Here is a 20502-nt window from a genome sequence, read left to right on the forward strand (position 1 = left end):
TCCTCTCTCTTTCTCTGGGCTTTAGTATTTTTTCCATCTGGCAAGGTCTATGTCCCTTAAGAGGCAGTTCCCAGCTGACAAAGATCACATGCCCTCTCACAAGGGTGTTATCAGCTGTGGACAAAGTGGAGCAGCACTCCCAATACCCAACACCTGGGATTAAAACAAAAACATGTTTATATAACATAACTGAGAATTTCCCTAACAAGCCAGATCTTCACTGCTTGTAGAATCAGCTATGACTGCTCCTGCCAGTGAGTTCTTACCCAGCAGGCCCCAGGCGACCCAGTTCTATCCAAGGAATCGCAGAACTAGTAGTGCCCCTGTGAAGGCTGAAAGGCAACCCTCTAACTTCTACTCCCTTGGTCAAATTGGGGTATAAGAAGGAAGAGGAGAGAAAATCTGAGTGTCAAGGCTGCCACTTTCCCAGCACGCACATCTAGACTCACAACTGTTAATAATTATTTTGAAGAGACCCAGCACCTTCCAGTGGGCACCAGGCACCCTATGATGCACAGGCATACCCGAGGGCAAAACAGCCACGGACATATAAAAATAAAAAACAAATGAATAAAACTGAAAACAAACTTTCCACAAAGTAACCCCCAAAGAAAGCAATCAAACCTCCAACATTTTCTGCACATTCTACTGGCTACCTCCCCAGGAGCCAGTAAGGGGTAGATTTTAACCCTTAGTGACCTGCTCTGGGGGCCATAGGAAGAGTCACGGTAGGAGGAAGAGGCATTAGTTGTTTATGGAAGGACTCTTAACCCTCAAAGAGTAAGAACACATTTACACATACCGTATGGTGCGCGCGCGCGCACACACACACACACACACACAGAGTATTAAACTTTAGCAACAACTGAATTTATCAATTTGGAATTGAACCCAATTTTTTGAAATCTTAATTTCTGCTTTGGGTGTACTTATTGACCTACTTCCTAAAGGGTTTCTTTCTAGGTCCTGTTTTACTCTTAATCCTTTAAATAAACCCAAGGGAAAACCCAAAATATGGGTTGTCAGGGGCCCTCTGGGGACAGTGAAGAACTCTTTGACTGGACAAATGGGGGCGTGGCCTGCCACTGCGTCCAGGAACTCATGAAAAAAAACTTCAGAAGTTTGTGGCAAGAGAGGGGAGGGATGGATGGGCAGGAGAAAGGTAGGGATGTAGAAGGTGGGACAAGAGGAAAGCAGGGAGTGGGTATCTGGGGTGGGTGGGTTGTCAAGGGTGCCAGGGGCTAAGCTGAGCTAGGGAGGCCTGGGAACCCCTAATCCGGGTAGGGACTGAGGAAATGGGCATCAGACCCAGGCAATCGCACAGGACCTAGCAGTCAGCTTGACAGCAGCCCAGAGACTTAGGGGTAAGCAGGAAATAGAGGGACTGTGGGGAAGGGGCGTCGCCTCTGTCGCCTCCGCCCTCTCCAGGGTATTGGGCGGTGCCTCATCACCTCTTCCCCGCCTTGGTCCCACTCCTTCGGCCTCTCTAGCAGGCCCCTGAGCCTCTACTCCGCACCCCGGCGCGGATCCATGAGTTGGTCTGGCCTGGGCCGTTGACGTCACCACCAAGTTTGCTGTCCTTCGCGTCCCACGTGTGTCGGTAGCGGCCAAGGAGGCTGCGGGGAGCGCCTAGGAAGACAGTGGCAGTGCTGCTGACAGGTCCCGCACAGCGGGGCCACTCCAGGAGGCTCCTAGCCGGGGAGAGGAGTAGGTAGACTTCCGGAGAGTCCAAGAGACCAGAAGGCTCGAGTCCCACTCGGACAGAGGGAGTAAGGGGGACCTTGCACGGCACTGAGACTTTCCGAGCCAGGACTCAGGGCGCGCTTCTGGGCGGGCCAGGAAAGCAGAGTATCCAGCGGCTGGGAATATGGTCACTCGCCTTGTCCGGAGAGCACAGAGCTCTTTGGCCTTGGAGCCCCGCATACCCTCCACCGGGATCGAGCAAAGGATACAAGGTAGCTGAGCCGAGTTCCGCAAAGAGTAGCCGCTCAGGACCCTGCTGAGCGGAGCACCTTCTTCACCGCCGCCACAGAGACTTCCTTGTACGGCGGCGAGCCTCCGGGACCCAGGGTATTGAGCTCTGCCCAGCTAGGCTCAGGACGCGTTCCACACCCGAGACCATGGTTTCTTAAGCACAGCCCCGCACTCCTTCCCGTCCCGTCGTCTGGTGTCTGGGACCCCGAGAAGGACTCGGAGCGGACGCTCGGTCCCAGCGCCAGCTCTGGCCGCCGCAAGCAGGGGCGCTCCGGCGATGTGGCCGCAGGGCTGTGCGCGGGCAGGCTGCGGGGATGACAGGGCTCCCGGCTCAGTCCCGGCCTAGCATGGCCTGGGCACCGTCCGACGTCGGCTCTGGCAAGGATGGCCCCCTCGGGCCCCGCCGGCGCCCCGTCGAGCCCGGTGGAGCCACTGTCGCGTAGCATCTTCAGGAAGTTCTTGCTGATGCTCTGCTCACTACTCACTTCCCTCTACGTCTTCTACTGCCTGGCCGAGCGCTGCCAGCCTGGGTCTGGCCCTGTCGCGGGGGTCCCGGGGCGCGGCGTCCCTGCAGGACCCAGGGAACTAGCGGCGTGGCCCGCGGGGGCGCAAAGGAAGCGCCTCCTGCAGCTGCGGCAGCGGCGGAGGCGCGGGCGGCCCGGGCTAGGCGACAGCGGCGACCAGGACGAGCAGAGCCCCGGGCTGGCCGCGGCTCCAGGCGGCTCCGGGGCGGGAAGCAGCGTGGCGGAGGCCCAGTCAGGGACCCTGACCTTACTGCTGGATGAGGGTAGCAAGCAGCTGCCGCAGGCCATCATCATTGGCGTGAAAAAGGGCGGCACACGGGCACTGCTGGAGTTCCTGCGTGTGCACCCCGACGTGCGCGCCGTGGGTGCGGAGCCCCACTTCTTCGACCGCAGCTACCACAAGGGTCTCGCCTGGTACCGGTGAGCGCGGGGACCCCCAGGGGTACTTCTGAACTCTGGCTGCGCAGAGAGGGAGATCTTGGGTCAGATAACAGAGGGGAAACAGTATCTGTCCCCAACAGGCTTTCATTCCTTCCTTCTCCCTTGGGGAGGGGCAGATTGAGAAAGGAAAGGGGGCTTGAATTGATTTTAGTCCCCAGGACTCCCTTCCTGCCCCGCCCCCCCCCAAAACCGTCTACTCCTTAAGATCTCCCTTGTATTTAGAGAAAGAAAAGGGAAAAGGGAGCATTTCCTTTTAAGTTAGAAACCTGTTCGCCATTACTGGGTTATCTCACTAAAGGAAGCTTGTTTCTATTCTTTTATCTTTGGGGTAATTCCCTGTGGTTAACACGGTCTTTGCTCCGGCATCTATTTGCCTTGACCCTTTGCCAGACAGCTGTTCAAGGTGGTATGTCATATAGAGATTCAGTAAAAGTGTCAAGTGCTCAGAAAGTCCATGTAAGTTTGGATAATCTATGTCCCAGCAAGTGCCAGCAACCACTCGCTGGGCTTTATAGAGGACTTCCTTGGTAAAAATCATTGGCCTGACAGAAATTTTTCTAAACATCTCTGAACAATTATCTTTCCAAACAAGATAGTTAATTTTAAAGGGGGGGGGGGAGGGAAGCGAATGGGGGAGGAATAAGAATCGTGGGAAAATGCTGTGGATACAATTTAGGAAGTAAATCTCATTTATGGGGTAAGCTTATTTGCAATGTCAAATTTAGATCACCTATATCAGAGTTAACTAAACTCTAATAAATTCTATTGTGTCCTGGATTTGGTTTGTGGTAAAAATACTGATCCCCCCCCCCTTCTCCAAGTTCAAGGGGAAAAATCATATGGTTAGAATTTTCCCATTTTATAAAGTTCAAGCCTGTTCATAAAATATTCATTCTCATTATAACTGAAGCAATATTAGAAAAGTTATGACACAGTTGAGATACACCAAAGGAACTGTTCATAAAGTAGAGGCAGACATGAGGTGACGAGTTTATTCACTTGTGGGGTCAAGAGCATGTTCAGATTGATATCAGGAGCTGGATTTATAGTTTAGTCCTAAAAAAATCAAATTCAAACATTAAACACTTCTTAAAACAGTAACTTTCCATTCATTGGAAAGAAAAACAATCAGCTGTCCCCCCATACGGAGTATGTATCATTTAAAATCGTCAGCCACTTAAATACTCCCTCCCCTGTGTTTTTGTCATTTATGTTGTATCCTCTGGGCAGCTCTTGTGAAATGACCTGTTGAATCTGGACAGCAGGTCCCTTCTTCCAAACACAAAGACGGTTCTGTGCTATTCCTCAAAGACACAAGAAAGCAGTGATTAAAGGACTCCTAAACCCTTATCTGGAGCTGCACCAGTTGAATCTGGCCTCATACAGTGCTGGGAGGGACACATTTCAAGCCATCAGTCTGAAACATCTAGACCGCCCTGGGCTCAGAGGTACTATTAAGCATAGTGAAATTGTTTAGTAGTAGCCCCCCTCCCCTGCCCCTCAATTTTCGTTTTGCCCTACAAACTGTATTTCCACAGGGTAGGATTGTTTCTTCTTATTTCAGTAATGTACATTTGGGGACATAGTATATCCACAGACCTGTAGCTGATTTTCCGTGGAACTTTCTGAATTCATGTAAAAGCAGGAAGGGTTTCAAGGTAACTAGAAACACAACTACTTAAAAAAAAAAAAAAGAAGGAGGGGGTTGTTGGAGAAAAAGTCGTAAACTCTGAGGCCGCCCTGTCCTTTGCTATGAAGGAAATCTCCTTGGGTTGTTTACCCAGTAGAGAGGTTCTATAAAGCAATTTACGGTGGTTACAAAAATAACTGCACAGTACACTTCATGGTTTGGTGAATTTAATTTTCTAAGTGTCGGAACAATGTCTTTGTTTTAACATTCGCAGTGAGTGTTTTTTTTTTTTTTTTATTGAATGCATAAATTTAAGCTCTCTGAATAATATGAAAAGCTCTTACTTAAAAGAACCGACCTGTGCAGCCTGGATTATGAGATTATTTAATGAAAATTTCCCCACAGTTCTTTTTCATCTTGACTTTGAACTTGGAGAAAGACTGAAGATTTAACTCTCTGAGTAAGAAAACCCCACACAGATTGCCTTGAAGCTACTGTGCATTTCGGCTACTTATTTTACCTAATATTCAGACTAAGAATCTGGTTAGAGTTTCCTAAATTGTCCCCAAATTTGCAATTTAGAGTTTCTAGACACACTCAAGACCACACACACACACACACACACACACACACACACACACACACACACAGAGAGAGAGAGAGAGAGAGAGAGAGAGAGAGAGAGAGAGAGAGAGAGAGAGAGAGAGAGAACACAAGACTAGACATATTTTGATTTATCTATGTCTTGACTAATTTTCCTCAGAATCCAAATAAAACATTTTGGGTTTTTTGTCCCCCCCGCTCTCCCCACTTCTCTGTATTTGTCCAACAGTTTGCTGTGGTAGCGCCCCCTACTGTCCTCACAAAAGGAGAAAACTTGTTTTTAGGGAGTTTGAAGAAATTTCTTGGAGGAGTTTAGGAGTTAAACACTTCTGTTGTTGAAATGTTCCTGTATATTTCCACCATCCATAGAGGAGACAATGAGACTATAAGCCGTGTTTCCAGAGTAGAAAATAAATCCATCTCTGAAAAAACGTATAGGAAAATGAAAATGAATTTGCTACTCCAATTCTCTAGACAGGGCGCTGTTCTTACTGATTTAAAGCGCCTTGATGCCCTAGCAAACCTCCTGGCCATGTTTCTGTGTGGGGACATGGATGTAATAACTCAGGACACTCCAGTGGAGGTTTCTGGGTATGAACCCCGCCCTGTTGGATTTGAGAAACTTCCCTCGTGACTTCATGCAGCAGACATGATATCAGGATGACAAATGTCTGGGGCCTGCGTGTCGTGGGGTAGCGATGATTCAAAGTGGATAGTATCCCTTTCCGTTGTGTGAGTGGCATGATCGTGAAGGAGACTCCTTTCAATATGTGGGGCGCTTTACCGGAAGTCAAGACCAGCTGCCTCTACTGAAGTTCAAGGACAGGTGAGCTTTGAACCGAAGGAGATGGGCCCTCACCCTGCTTGTTAAGTACACCCGTAACCAACTACAAGGTATTCCATTTCCCATGCGGAGACAGCAGACACTTATGTGTAAAGTATTTAAATGAGCTACACATGCGCAAGTTCACATATGTCTGCATTCCTTTTGGTATCTGTGGGGCATTGGTCCCATCCTCCTGCCTGCATCAAACTTCGCAGATGCTTTTGTCTCTCCTATAAAAATAGCATTTTCGCATTACTTAAAGCACCCTTCTCTGCACTTTGCATCACGTTTACATTATTTATAACGCATGATACAATGTAATTGTTATGTAAAGAGCTCCTACAGTATTGTCCAAGGAATAATAACAGAAAAAAAAAAAAAAAAAAAAAAAAAAAAAAAAAAACCTCAGGACATGTTCAGCACAGATGTAGTTTTTTTCTGGGTGTTTTCATACAGTTGGCTGAGTCTCTGGGCGTACAACCTGCAGACACAGAGGGGCCTGCCTATGCGTCTGTCTGACCTCTATCCATCCACACGTCCACATGAGCACACATGCTCATAAGTGGCTCCTGTAATACTCTCTATCATTATTTGGCCTGTGATAGAAAGCATTCCCTATGCTGTCTTTGGTACTAGCATGTCCCACATTTTAATTGCCTTCATTGGCAACTCTGGGCCATTTCAGCAGAGAATCCCACATGATAGCATACAGAAAAGATCATGATCAGGGCCATGTTTTTCAAGGCCGCTGGAGAGTGGGCTTGAGCAAAGGCACTTCCCGTTTCTGGGAGAGCTCTGCATGTTGCAGCAGCTGGAAGCAGCTGCAGAGTTCCACCAGGAACCATTCCCACCGTCTGGCCCGCCATCCCCTTCTTTCACGAAGAGTTTGAAATTTAAGCCAAAGGAGGTGCAGATTCTGGCCACCCATGCAAGGTCACAAGATCGGAAGTGCAAAGACAGTGTCCCTGAGTGAGCAAAGAACAGGGCTGAGGAGGCCTCTGAGCCCAGGGACTCCACGCCTATGTCGAGAAGGGGAGGCATGTTTTCCGTGACTATATTTCCCAGGAGCTCTGAGTGACAGGACACTTCTTACCTGCTGCCATTGTCTGAATTCTGGACTTTTCCCTTGTAGCTGTCACTGTCACATGTGTGTTTGTGTGCCATGTACATGCGTATGTGTGTAGAAATAGATATGCAATACTCGGGGAAGGGTTGATACTTGTATAAGAAACTTTATTAAATGTTTGGGGAGCGTCTAAGACCTGCTTGGGATGCAAGAGGCGTTGAGTACCCTGGAGCTGATACCTCGAGTCTGCACTTCCTTATGTACGCACTCCCTTATGATCTGAGGGATATAGGATGCTGATGCACTCTACATGAGAAGGCAAAGACAATCTCTGGGCGGAAGTCCCCCCCATAGCATTGTGACCTCCTGCCCCACCTCCCCTTAAGAGAAAACACGCTGGCCCAAGTATTTGTCTCATATAAATAAACTGGTTGATTGGCCAGGGAAGAATAGGGCCAAGTCCGTATTTTAGAGGGGTCATGGGAATAAAGTAAGCCTGTGCAATTAATGACAACAGGGGCTAACCTTACATAGACCAGATGTTCACATCATGAAGAGCGTTGGTCACAAAGCAAACAAGCGTCCTTGATGTAAACAACCATAAGAAGCAGCCATGTCTCTGTGGGACACGTTTGAACAATTATAAACTGTAGTCACTATCAGTCCCATTGCTAGGTCCAGGCAGGAACCCTGTACACTTAGCTTTTTTCCTGGGGGAGGGAAGAAGACCACCCACCCCTCCCCCATCTAATAGAGATATGGCCCACAAAGAGAAGTGGTTTTATTAGGCACAGTGACTCACTTTGTAACCCAGAACTATCGAGGCTGAATGAGGAAGACCTCAAGGTTGAAGCTAGCTTGGCTCCCTAGTGAGGCATTGCGTAGAAACAAAACAAAACAAAATAAAAACCACAAAATATTACCACCAACAAAACAAAATATGAAACAAAACAATCCAGTGTAGTTTCTTGGTCTGTGTTTCCCAACAATATTCAATCCTGAGCATCTGGGAATTTTGTTGTCCTTAAGCAATGAGTTAAAATTGTGCAAATAAAGTTTCTTACTAGATGTGTGCCTTTTAAATATGCACAAAGGACAGAAAGCAACACTTCTGCCCTCTGACCTTCACCTTGCTCAGATGCTTAACACTTCAGAATGTGTGTTCTTTTGATCTGTGGGGCATATGAATACAACTAGAAAGCAAAGGTATGTGAAGCCAGTGCTCAGTTCTCCTGTAATTCCTGCTTCCAATGATACAACCCTTGATACAATGATACAACCTTTCCTCAGGCACCTGAACACCACAGATTGTCCTCAGGTCACTTGAGTTCGGTACTGCTGAGTGCAGTTTTAGCCAGTCTCAGTAGTTGTCAGACGATGGCAGATGTGTGGCAGGAAAGGGGGAGTGTTTATTAATAATGCAGTTAAGTACTTGCCATTAGGAATGCGAGAGAGTCTTTGAAAGGATATAAACAAAATTCCTTCTCGCTTGAGAGCCGCCTACTTTGAATGTGTCGCGTAGCGCCACCTAGTGGTAAAATAAACACTCTGTAAACCTCCCTGCCAGAACTCTTCAGACTCATGATTAAGATGTGTTTGTAGTCTTCTTAAACAGAAGAGAAAAGAAAAGAGAAAGGAAAAAAAAAAAAAAAAAAAAGAAGAAAAAGAAAAAAGAAAAAAACAGCAACGAACCATGTAACACTTATAAAACAGGTTCTTTCCACCTAGTGCAGCTGCTGCACTCTGCCTCTGTTAGGTAGGGGCAATTCTCTTCTTTCGGGCAGGCAGTTTACTCTTTGGAGAGAAATAAAAGAGACTTGACTTGACAATAAACCTGAAAAGCATGATACAAATGATTAGAGGATTTATATTAGAAATGTGCACGGGGAAGGAATGCCATATGCCCCAGATTACTTCTGTTAGTGCGTTTTGCCTCTGTTTCTGAGAGCTGGCTTCAGATGAAAATGCTTCCAGATGACTTTATTTTAGGCTTAGTCCTCCCCCTATGGGGCACAGGCTCTGGAGGAGGGCCCCGTGGTTAACAGAAGTGCAGACGTAGAGAAGCCAACTTAACCCTTAGAGCTCCCGCGCTGTGCCCACCCAGTGCAGGACAACTCAGGGGACCGTGCAGACATCTACCAGAGGTTCATTTCTGTGCCTAAGGATGGGTGATGTCGCCTTGAATTAGAGGAGAGGGGAGGAATAGAAGGATACTTACTGGAAAAGTGGCAGAAGCAACCTTTGTCAAGTAACCCGGTGGCTAAGGTCAGCACCCCCTTTTGCTAAAATTTGCTCAGCTATTATATTATTTCAATTGTGTGGCATTTACCTCCGGAGTCCAGAACCTGTCTAAATATGACAGTCCTAAAAATAACCCAAACTGAGTGGCACTTTACGACACACTGGTGCAGTACTCCTCAAAAACATCAAGAAGCCCTAAAACCTAGGAAGACTCACAAACTCCTCCACATGAGAGGAGACAACAATGTGTGGCTACTAATAAGCAAAGAAATTTAGAGGGTGTATGTATGTTCTCTTGATTGGAGCCTAGAACAGAAAAAATAAGTGTTTTGGGGACAAATTAGGTAAACGGGGACGGTATGAATGGTTCAGTCAATGGCATCATGTGGTCGCCTCCCTGTATCTGAGGTCTCACCTTATGCTGTTTCACTCACCAGTGGGCATCACTCCTGTGTCCAGTGTATCCGCACAGCATAGAACACCAACTGCTCCCCACTTAGCAGCCTTCTCCTTTCTCGCCTCCGCTCTCCCAGTGGCCCCTGTGCTCCTATGCAATGAATCCTTCTTCTACTTAGTAATGAGACAAAGCACAGGGGTTGGTATGCTGGCAGCGTGGACACGGAGAGGTACAAAGTTCTTCCCTTAAGTGAAAAATCCAGACCTAAGTAAAGAAAGATGTTCACACTGAACCCTGAGTTGCTGAGGTCTGCGGTGGAAAGGAGTCTCCGGTCTGTTGAACTTTGAAGGAAGGAGAAGCCCTGTACAGGTTTTTCTGGCCTGTCCCCAAATGCAGAAGCTGTGGCCATAGCCCAGACATGCTTATTGGAGAGGTAAAAGCCATCACATTTGGGCAAGAGGCTGTATAAATGGTTTGTCTTTAGTGCTATGCTCTGTCAGGCACTCGAGGGGTCTCTTGGAAGAATTCCAGGGGGAATAAAGAGAGAGGTACCTTCTCATGTTTGTATGTTTGGTTTCTTGTTTGGAGATGGAATTTCTGCATGGAACCCAGGCTGGCTGGCTCAGCCTCCCAAGTGCTGAGATTATAGGCATGTGCCACCACACTGGGTCTCGTTGACTGAGACAGATGTCTTGGTTTTCATCAGTGTGCTATACTGTTACTGTGTCTGTATAATAATACCCCCCACAGGGGCGGGGTAAAGTTTATATAGTAAGAATTTTCTTGCACTATTTTGTGTAATTTAAATAGCTAAAATTATTCTAAAACCCCAAATGAAGACGACAATGAAATCAAGAAGAGTTTAGGGGACAGGGAAGGGCAGCTTGGGCTTCAGAGCTCTACACATCCTGTGTGTCTCACTTGGGTTGGCTGCTTTACCCACCCTCACCCCACCTGTTGCTTCCAGGAAGATGAGCCTCCCCTCAGCTTGTTTCAGTCAAGGCCTTGAGACTTACTCACAGAGACTGTCCTATCTCTCTTTTCCCTTCTAGATGGCCTGCAAGTGCAAAGTGAGGGAGGGAAGAAGAGTCTCCATCCTTGAAAATTCCTCTGGGGACAGGGAGCCTTGGTACAAATGACAGGACTTAAGGAACAGAAGGAGACAAAACAGGAGTCAGACGAATGAGACACTTGGCTTTTTAAACACATTTTAAAATTTTTATTTGTTTATTTAGATTTTATGTATATAGGTATTTTGTCTGCATGTATGTCTGTGCACCATGGGAACAGCTGGTGCCTCCAGAAGTCAGAAACGGGTGTTGGACCCCTCGGAACTAGAGTTAGTGATGGTTGTGAACCGCCATGTGGATGCTGGGAACCAAACCCAATTTTTCTACAAGAGCAACAAGTACACTTAAACTGCTGATCCATTTCTCCAGATTCTCAAGTTTTTCATTTTTAACTACAAACAGGAGGAGTAGGTCTCAGGGTTGGGGGAGCTGTTTATGAGGTATAGACACTGGCTGTGGTGACAACATGGCTTAGACTGTCCAGGCCAGCCTACATAGATCACCCAGTAAGTGGTTTCATGTCTCTGCTACGGTGTAGACACCCCCAGAACAACCCGAAGCCACTGCTATATTCCAGCTTGGAAGAAGTGGAGAGAAAGTCCCATTGCAGAGTGCAGGGGAGCTGAGGGCAGAGCATCCTATAGGCGAGTGGCTTGTCTTGGAGCCCCTGTCTTCACTGCCAGCAGAATCAGATGTCATGGCCCTGTCTAGGTGGCATGCTATCATCTTTGTGTTTCTGTTTTTAGCCAGGCAGTTGCATATCTGGGCTTCTCATTTAATGGAGTGATTAAAAAAAAAAAAAGAAAGAAAGAAAAAACCTCCCTGCAAACATTTCCCCTCTGATATTTATAACAAATATAAAAATGGCTTTATCCACATTACATTTTGTGGCTTAAGGCAAAACAACACCAGCTCTTTCAAGAGCCCTCAGGAAGCCAGCAGCGTTTCCTTTCAGTGGTTGGTTGGCTTGCCTTTAATGAATCTGTTTTAAGCATCTCTTGTGCAAGGGATGGGTGTGGATACTTGTGCAAATAATATTAATTTTTTATTTAATACCATTTTCTACCTTTGGCATTCTTTTCCTTCTTAATAGGGAAAAATGTGCCTTTTAACCTTTTAAAACTTTTTTTTTTTTTTTTTTTTTTTTGTCAAACCAGCAAACAACATATGTGAACCTTGTAACGTGTATTTGACAAAACCCACCGCTTGAGGTGTGAAGTGGCTGAAGCTAATTGGGCTGAGGCCTCACTGTGTGCTGAGTGAGGTGAAAGATGGATACCTTGAATGATCTTAGTGAGGTCAATATTTTAAATAGGTCTCACTATTTCCTGCATTCGGCATAAGAGAAAACACAGGCTTGGAAAAGGAACATCATTTGCCCCAAAATGACAGAAAGGTATGAGTCAAGGTTGGCCCACATCTAGCCCCGCAGTGTGCTGCTTTTCCTGGGCGTTCTGGGATGAACTCTGACAGAAATGTCCATATGTAGCTCCTGCCCAATTGTCCAGCCATCAGGGTCCCAAAGATGATGGCTACCAAAAGCGGCCCATGGAGTAGTCATTCAGAACTATTTGAATCTGATCAAGAACCATTAATTATAAAACTGGGCAACACATCAGACTCCAGCTGAAAAACCAAGTTTGACTCAATATAGTTGTTAGCTTATTGAAATAACTGAAGTTATCTCTGGCCTGGCATTGCACTGATCTTATTGAGTATATTAATAATACTGAGCCAGCCAACGGACTCTTTCCATATCCAGTAAAAATAGAAATAATCAATTAACAACTTATTGAGTGAGCCAAGTGAGAAGCTTCTGAGCCGCTGCACACAGAAGCCAGTGCATTGTCAGGAACATGATGGGACAGTAGGGCCAAGGTGGGATGGTAGCTGTGCCCAGCATCTGGAGTCACTGGGTGGCCTGAAGTCTCCTTTGCAGTGTAAGGAGTCCCACCAGGCCCTTCTCCCTGTATGCTGAGTCTCTCCCAAAGTGTCTGTCTCACTCCCCTTTGGGTTAGCATTTTTCTTTATATTCTTAAGGTGTGTTTGTACCCCGAGTCAGAACACAGCTCACTGTAAACCCAGCACTATCTCATCATTATTATTGCAGTCTTGTCTCCTGGCCATTATGAACACAGAGGCTGTCTACAAGTGCCCAGGCCACAGCCACATATGCCTTAGCCATTGACAGCTGTGCCCCTTAAGTTACCTACATTTAGTTTAGGTGTAGGTGAGATGATGAGGGTGACAGAAACTTGTCTGGGCTGGGGCCATAACCTTGCGTCATCCCAGAACTGGTTAATTAAAGCCTTGTCTCCAGTTGAGTCTCTCTCTTCATCTGTCTGCTCTTAGCTCCTTCCTCAACATTTTGATGCCTGTTGCTGTGGGGACCCCTCTAGCTTGCATGGCCCTTAGGTCCTTATAACTAATTTGTGTTTTATGGTGTTGCCTCCTTGTAAAAGATTAGCAGGAGAAACCGGAGTCCAGACCGGAAAGGCTTTCCCCCCCTCTTGAGTGTTCAGAATAGGAAACAATCAATCAAATGATGGGAATAAAATTCCTTTGCCATTTTCAGCGTTCTTACTTGGATTAGATTTCTTTTCTCACAAGGAAATATCAACGTTGCCAGGGTGGGTTGAATGACAATGTCCAAAAATGATGTATTTGCTATTGTCATAAACCCCTTTAGGTTCTCGGTAAGGTCCCAAAAATGCAATGGTTTTATATCATATACAATGATTTTTAAGTAAACACAAATGCCTGCTTATTTTTTCTTTCTTTTAAAAAAAATTTCCTGATGTACTCTAATTATTCTTGTAGTTTCTTTCATCATCAAATGTGGGTTTGGGGTTTTTTTTTTTTTTTTTTCTTTAAGAAATAAAGTTGGTTTGTTTTTCTTTCTAATGGGCCCTTGCTCTTTCTTCTTGGTGTAGGAGGCCTTGGGATTGCAACAGTATCTGTTTAAAAGACTTTTCCTGAAGTCAGAGGGTCCCCCAGTATACCCTGCCAGGGTTTAACGATGGAAAGAAAACAAATCGGATCTGTTTTATATTTGTATGGGGAGAGGTCATAGGGACCTAATGCTTGCGATGAAAATTCTTGGGATTTTCAGGTGTGTTTGCCCCATGGCAAAGAGTGGCAGTAAGAAAGCAAGTGTGGCAGAGATTATTTCTCCATTTCTGCTGACCTTGGCCTGCTTCTTCTGTGTCCTTCGACAATGTAAGAGGAACATAGGGGCACATGCCTGAGCGTGGTGAGAGGGAATGTATCTGTCGGGAACCCATAGGCAAGCTGAAACCAATCAGCATGTGCACAGGACCCACTCAGAGGAGCCTGATCCTGCCTCCCAGACTGATCTATGCTGCGGACCAGAGGTAGATAAAGAAAAGGTGGTGGGTGTCATGGCTTGCATCTCTTAGGACTCGAGTGTGCCATAAAACCAACCCTTAAACAAATGGAGATACTATATACCTTTAATGTAGTATTGGGAGAGTAAGTGAGACTGGATCCCACATGTCAGGAAGAGCAACGTCACTTAGACAAACTTCGTGTTTTTGTCCTTTGCTACATAAGTCAGTGCCTGCAAATGCTTTGCTTGTAAAGGGAAGTGTGGTTGAAGAGAGACAGGTAAGAGTGCCCAGGACTGGAAATATGTACACTGTTTGATGATGATGATGGTGATGATGGTGATGATGGTGATGGTGATACATGCCCCACCAGGTCAAGACTAAGAAGTATGTTTTTTTTTAAAGCTTGGACCTTATGTGCCTTGCAATATGGCTTCTGGATGCCTTGCTCTACTATTAGCATCCACAGGCAAGCTGACACTGCTTGTAGCTTGCAGACTTCAGAGTTAAGGTAAAGCCTTTATATAGCCATATATTCCTTTTTCCTTTATATTTATATTTTTTTACATTTCCTTTTCCTTTACCTCTTGTTGCTCTGAGCTGAGCACTGGCCAGGCACATTTGGGGGACATGTGATTGGATGTACAGTGTGGGCCATTAAGCCCTATCCCAATCAGAAGCCACAGCATGCCTGTTGCGGTGGCAGTTGGTTTAGCGTCCTGTGCCTTGGAACAGCATGGCAGTAGCCCAGGGGAACTTGAAACATGTAGAATGGCTCCAGATGAGGCCATTTTGTAGAAATGCAATTATTGGCCTAGCTACAAACATTTTGTCTTGGAAGGGACACACAAACACCAAAGTGGCCATCGCTTGTTCTTTATTTTTTAAAGTCTGATCATCCATTTTGATGTTTCCTGGACTTTGAACTTGAGTGTGTTTGGTTTACAGCTTTTCTCTGCTCACCCTTCCCCCCTTCCTCCTTTTGCTCTTTCGGATATTTGGGCATCAGTGAGTGGGAACACAATGAAGGAAGTCTGCCTCACTACCACCAGACCTATGACTGGAACAGCAATCACCCAGCATGGAAGACTTTGCCATTCTGTCTGTGTGGGTGAAGAGGTGCCAAGTTGGAAATGAAGGCTGGGTTAAATAATTTTTTTTGAGGTTCAGTAGGTGGGATATTTAAAGAAGTCAGGGCTTTATTTCAGGCCAGCACAATCTAACAGGAAAGTAGAGATGTAATCCAAATATCCTTAACACAAAGGAATGGGACCCCTTAGGGAGATGGAAATGCTAATTATACTGTTTGGTTAGCATAACTTGTATAATGTGTTGGATTATCACATTATATTTTATAAATAGGCACAATCGCTACATCATTAAAGCAATTTTTTAAAAGTAATGTAATGGAAACTATCTCTGCAAGTTAAACATTCCATCTATTACACACATTTAAATGGCATGGATAAGGAGGTGAAAAGAATTTTAACAATATTATAATTAAAAACAATACATGTACAATATAACACAGTATGCGATCACAATAAAACTGACTAATAAGCTAGCCCGACACGCATCTCAGTTCTCCTTGGCTGCCATCATGGCTCCAGGCAGCCTGTGGGGTAGGATCCTGTGAAAAGGAACTGATGGGCTGATGGAGGTCTGGCTGTGCACACTGCCTCGGGTTTGACTTTGGAAACCCAGTCTTCATACGTGGCATGTGGCTTCATAGTCACTTGGGTGGCTGCTGAGGGATCCAGAGGGTGGCGAAGGACTGATGGCGGGCAAACGTAATGCAGTGGGCAAGGCTAGTGGGGAGGGGTTTGCTAGATGATTTGTCTGTATGGATTATGAGCCTGTGAGGAACACTAACAGTGATAAGGAATGAGCGGAAACTGGAGAATATTTGAGCCCTTTTTTCTTGAGTACATCGTGGTTATCAGCAATGACAGTGGTGGCACTGAATGAACGCAGGATGAACATATATCCCAAAGGGCGACCTGTATTTAGACGTGGGAACTGAAGGTGCTGCTGCCTGCCAGAGTGCATGAGTATGGCAGAGCAGGCAAGCATACATCGAGCATGGCCTTAGTGCAGTGGTCCTTCCTCAACCTTCCTAATGCTGACACCCTTTACTACAGTTCCTCATGTTGTGAACCCCAACCATAAAATTATTTTTTATTCCTACCTCATAACTCTGTAATTTTGCTACTGTTAAGAGTCCTAGTGTAAATATCTGATATGGAGGATGTCTGATATGAGACCCCTGTAAAAGTGTCATGTGACCACGGAGGGGTTGAGAACCATGGCTTTAGTAGGTCATGCCTCTCATGAGCCCACCGAGTGTGTGTGGAACAGAACCCAGCAGCAGATGGAGGGAGTTCCCAGCCTCATGGCAACAAATAGGTTCTTAGTACACGCTGAGCATTCAGATATACTGAGGAGGAGCTGTGCAGGTGGCTACGGTTTAATTTTGAATGACATTTAAAAGGTGGAGCTGATAGGTGGAGTCCTTGAAACATTGCATAGAGGAAGAATAGTTAAATCCGTGTTAATAAAATATCAGAGAATATTTAGAACTGGATCCCCACCGAAACTGCTGCATTGAGAAGAATTTCCTTAAAATGCTGATGTGGAGTGGGATGATCTCAAGTTCAATGCTGTGGAAAGTTTGTCCAGAAGGCTGAGACGTTTGCCTTGTCAATTAAGAAGTCTTCCGTGAGTTTGAGACCCTGTCGGCTCTGTGGTGTGCAGAAAGTGGAAGACAGTAATGCGTTGATAGGTGAGTGGGAATATTCATCCAAGGATGTAAGGTTCCAGGGGCCACAGCACATGTGCATCTGGTATCTTCTGCACCTCCACTTCAGTCCTGGACCTAACTGACCAATGAGTCTTCATGCTGTGGCCGCTCTGGCTGGCCATCCACAGAAACACAGCCTCCTGAGATGAAGAGGGATTCAGTTGTGCTGTTGGGGTTTTTTGGTCGTCCTTGTTTAATTGTTTTTGCTGTTTCTGTTTTGTTTCTGTCCCCCCCCACCCCCGCTTTAATCCTGGTTTGATTATTGATGTGGTTACTCACCATGGAGATTTCATTAATAGTTACTTTGCCAGGGGATTCCCACTAGGTTTGGCTTTTTAAAAGTGTGTGTGTGTGTGTGTGTGTGTGTGTGTGTGTGTGTGTGTGTGTGTGTGTGCGCGCGTGCCCCAGAAGAGGGTATTGGATCCCTTGGAGCTAGATTTACAGGTAGTTATAAGCCACCTACCATGAGTACTGGACTTGGGTGTTCTAGACGAGCAGCAAGGACTTTTAACTGCTGAGCCCTCAGTTGGTGTGTGTGTGTGTGTGTGTGTGTGTGTGTGTGTGTGTGTGTGTGTTTTGCATGGATGCAAATGGCTTTCAGTGTTAATTGTAGAGCATGCACGGCATCCAATATGTTCACCCTGTTTTCTTGAACATTTTGGTCACAGGGTGGTGGCAATGCATCAGCCTGTTCTAAATTCCACACGTGTGAAAAGCAAAGCTGACTTTGAACACGTGCCTGAAAAATCCCGTGAACCAATGAAAAAATTTAACCTTACTCCCCTCCCGACCCCCAGTATTGGACTTTCTAAATGTTTCGTCCATCACTTTCATGTACTCTTATAGGTCCTCAGTTCTTTACTGTAAACCACAGGCAGCATTCACACTCTCAAACATAACCCTTGTACTCTATTCTTTTCTCTGGACATTTGGTGTTGATGAGAAAACACTAAAAAGGAAGTGAAAAATATGCTCAAACATGACAAAATCAAGCCTGTTCAGTCCTGGTCATCTGAATCACAAATTTGCTACCCGTGGCCCTCAAAATACACTGACACAGTGTTTGATTGCTCATTTACTTGATAGTGATTTTCTTTCTCCAGTTCAGACTTTCACAGAGAAGGAGCCTGGAGGGTGGTTCCAGGTGAGCCAGATTCAGAGCAAGTAGCGTTGTGGGTAGTTTAGCAACTGTTCCTGTGATGTCTATTTAAGTTCAGCATTAGAGGATTGCAAATACTTTATTTTTACCTCCAATGTCTTTCTGGTCTACCTACAGACCCATGGGGATCAGTGTAGCAAGTGACTCATGAAGGGGGATTTTTAGAGGGACCGATGGAGTTGGGCTAAGGAACAAGGGTGGAAGATCTAGGAAGCCAAAGGAAGAATCAGAGTCTTCTTGGCTCAAACTGAAAGGGGTCCCCGAGTCTTCGCTGCTCCAACACCCCTACAGAAGTAACATCAGCTTCTGTGTAACCCTGCCGAGCAGTTAGGACAGTGTAACTGTCTCACGTGTAAGCACAGACTCCATGGAACTGTGGCAGAGGAAAAGACAGACAGCAGAGGGGAGAGGACACCTCAGGGGAGGTGCATGCAGGCCCAGTACTGCCTTTACTCTGGCAGGGCAAAAAAAAAATGGCTGGCAGGAAGGAAAGTAGTGTGGCTTAAAAGCAGTGTCTGAGGCTGGAGAGACAGATCAGCCATTATGGTACTTATTGTGGGAGCACAAAATATGAGGACTGGAGTTTGGGTTCCCAGAACCTACGTAAATATCAAAGGAGCATGGCAGTTCACTTCCAATTGCAGCCTTTGAAGGCAGAGACAAAGGATCTCCAGAGCAAACTGGCTAGGTAAAGCAGCTAGCTGTATTGTGAGCTCAGCACTGAACTGAGAGACTCTGCCTCGACGACTGAGGTAGAAAACAGTCAAGGAAGACCACTGACGTCAATCCTAGACCAACATGCACACATACACATGCACACCCTAGCACAGATGAGCATCCATAATGTGAGAGCACACATGCACATATACCTCCTCTGTCTCTGTCTCTCTGTCTCTCTCTCTTACACACACACACACACACACACACCAACTTAAAAATGTTTAAACAGCAAAGAAACGTGAGTTCGCACCTTTGCAAGTTTGCTGGGTGACTTAGACGCTGACTGCTCTACACTCACTACCATGGTACACGAACCAGGTTTCGAAGCTTTGGACAAATCATCCATCGCCCATCAAAGTAGGGAATTCAAAAACACAAACTAACAGCTGGATATTTAAGCAACTTCAGTGTACTGAGGCGAACATCTGACTTGTATATAGAACCATCAGAATTCCAGGGGACGGACAGACTGACTCCGTTCTGGATGCTCAGGTAAAGGCATTTTCTCGGCATACGGGACGCCCATTCTCTCTCCCCAAGGCCACAGAAGCCTGAACTGTTGAACTTGGATTTGAGTGATGATGTCCCATGCTTTTGCAGGGTGACTTCTCTTCTCTAATCTCCGTCAGAGAGAGAAGGGAGTAGTTAGCAGGACAAACTCTTTCCCCTGGAAGCCCTTTTAGATTTGTTTGTTTAAGTCAAGGTAGTTTTCAGAAGAGAGGAAGGTTTCAAGCTGTTCCCAGGTAACACTCTGAGAAAATGCATTAGTCTGTGGTCTGGGTTTTATTGACAGAGAAATGCCCAGATGGTGGTTCAGGAAAATAGGTGTTTCCCTAACTAGAAGCAAGGAATTTAAACTATTTAATGGTATATGCTCACAAAAAAAAAAAAAAAAAAAAAAAAAGGAAAAAGGAAAAAAAAAAGATAGAAAGGGGAGATATGTTTCATGTCCTTTCAGATTTTTGAGATATAACTACAGCGAAATGTAAAGTGCATTAAAATTTTTTTTACTATAAATTAGAAACACATCCACTCAGAATGTCTAACTGAATGTATTTGTATAGACTTGATTCCCATTGGAAAATGATGGTGTTTGCACTACAGCTCAGTCCACTGGGCATGGAGCTTATTAATCCATAAAGATGCCTTCTTATTAAGGAAAAAAGGCACACTATCATTAAAACCCATCATGGGAATTATAAATGACCTCAGGGCCGTTTAGCACAATTCTTATCTCATCAATGTTTGAAAAACATTTCTGGAGCTAATACAGTCAGCGGACAACATACTTTAAATTTTTATTTACTTATTTTGTGTGTGTGAGTGTTTTGTCTGCATGTCTGTCTGTATGCCACAAGTGTGCACTGCCCACAGAAGCCAGAAGAGGGGGCTTTCAAACCTGAGGCTCTTGTATTGGTCCACTCAGTGGAATCTTCATTCATTGCGCTGTTTCCAATGTCCAATGGCAGTTCTATTTCCAGAACGAGTTGTGAGGTCAAAGGAGAAGCACGTTTGAAACATAGGAATAAATTGATTTCTAAGTGGCTGCATGAATTCCTACTCTGAGCAGGCGCTTACAGGTGGCGGGGGGGTGGGAGGAATAGAGGTAAGTTCTCATGTCTTTGTGATGCAGAGCAAGAAAGATAGAGACTTCTTTTTTTTATTTTTTAAAATATTAGAAATTTTTTATATATACATTTATAT

At 45.5% G+C, this 20502-nt stretch overlaps 1 protein-coding gene across 1 annotated transcript in view; it reads left to right on the forward strand.

Moving 5' to 3' along the window:
- The first annotated feature begins 2289 nt into the window (after nucleotides 1-2289).
- The window catches only part of Hs3st3a1 (heparan sulfate-glucosamine 3-sulfotransferase 3A1), a 106389-nt gene continuing 88176 nt past the window's right edge, over nucleotides 2290-20502 (forward strand). The window contains exon 1 of the mRNA XM_051167999.1: nucleotides 2290-2918. Coding sequence (XP_051023956.1) covers nucleotides 2359-2918 — 560 coding nt within the window. The 5' untranslated portion in view covers nucleotides 2290-2358. The remainder of the gene's footprint in view (nucleotides 2919-20502) is intronic.

Source organism: Acomys russatus, chromosome 25 (assembly GCF_903995435.1).
Source record: "Acomys russatus chromosome 25, mAcoRus1.1, whole genome shotgun sequence".
In the NCBI taxonomy this organism is placed as follows: Eukaryota; Metazoa; Chordata; class Mammalia; order Rodentia; family Muridae; genus Acomys; species Acomys russatus.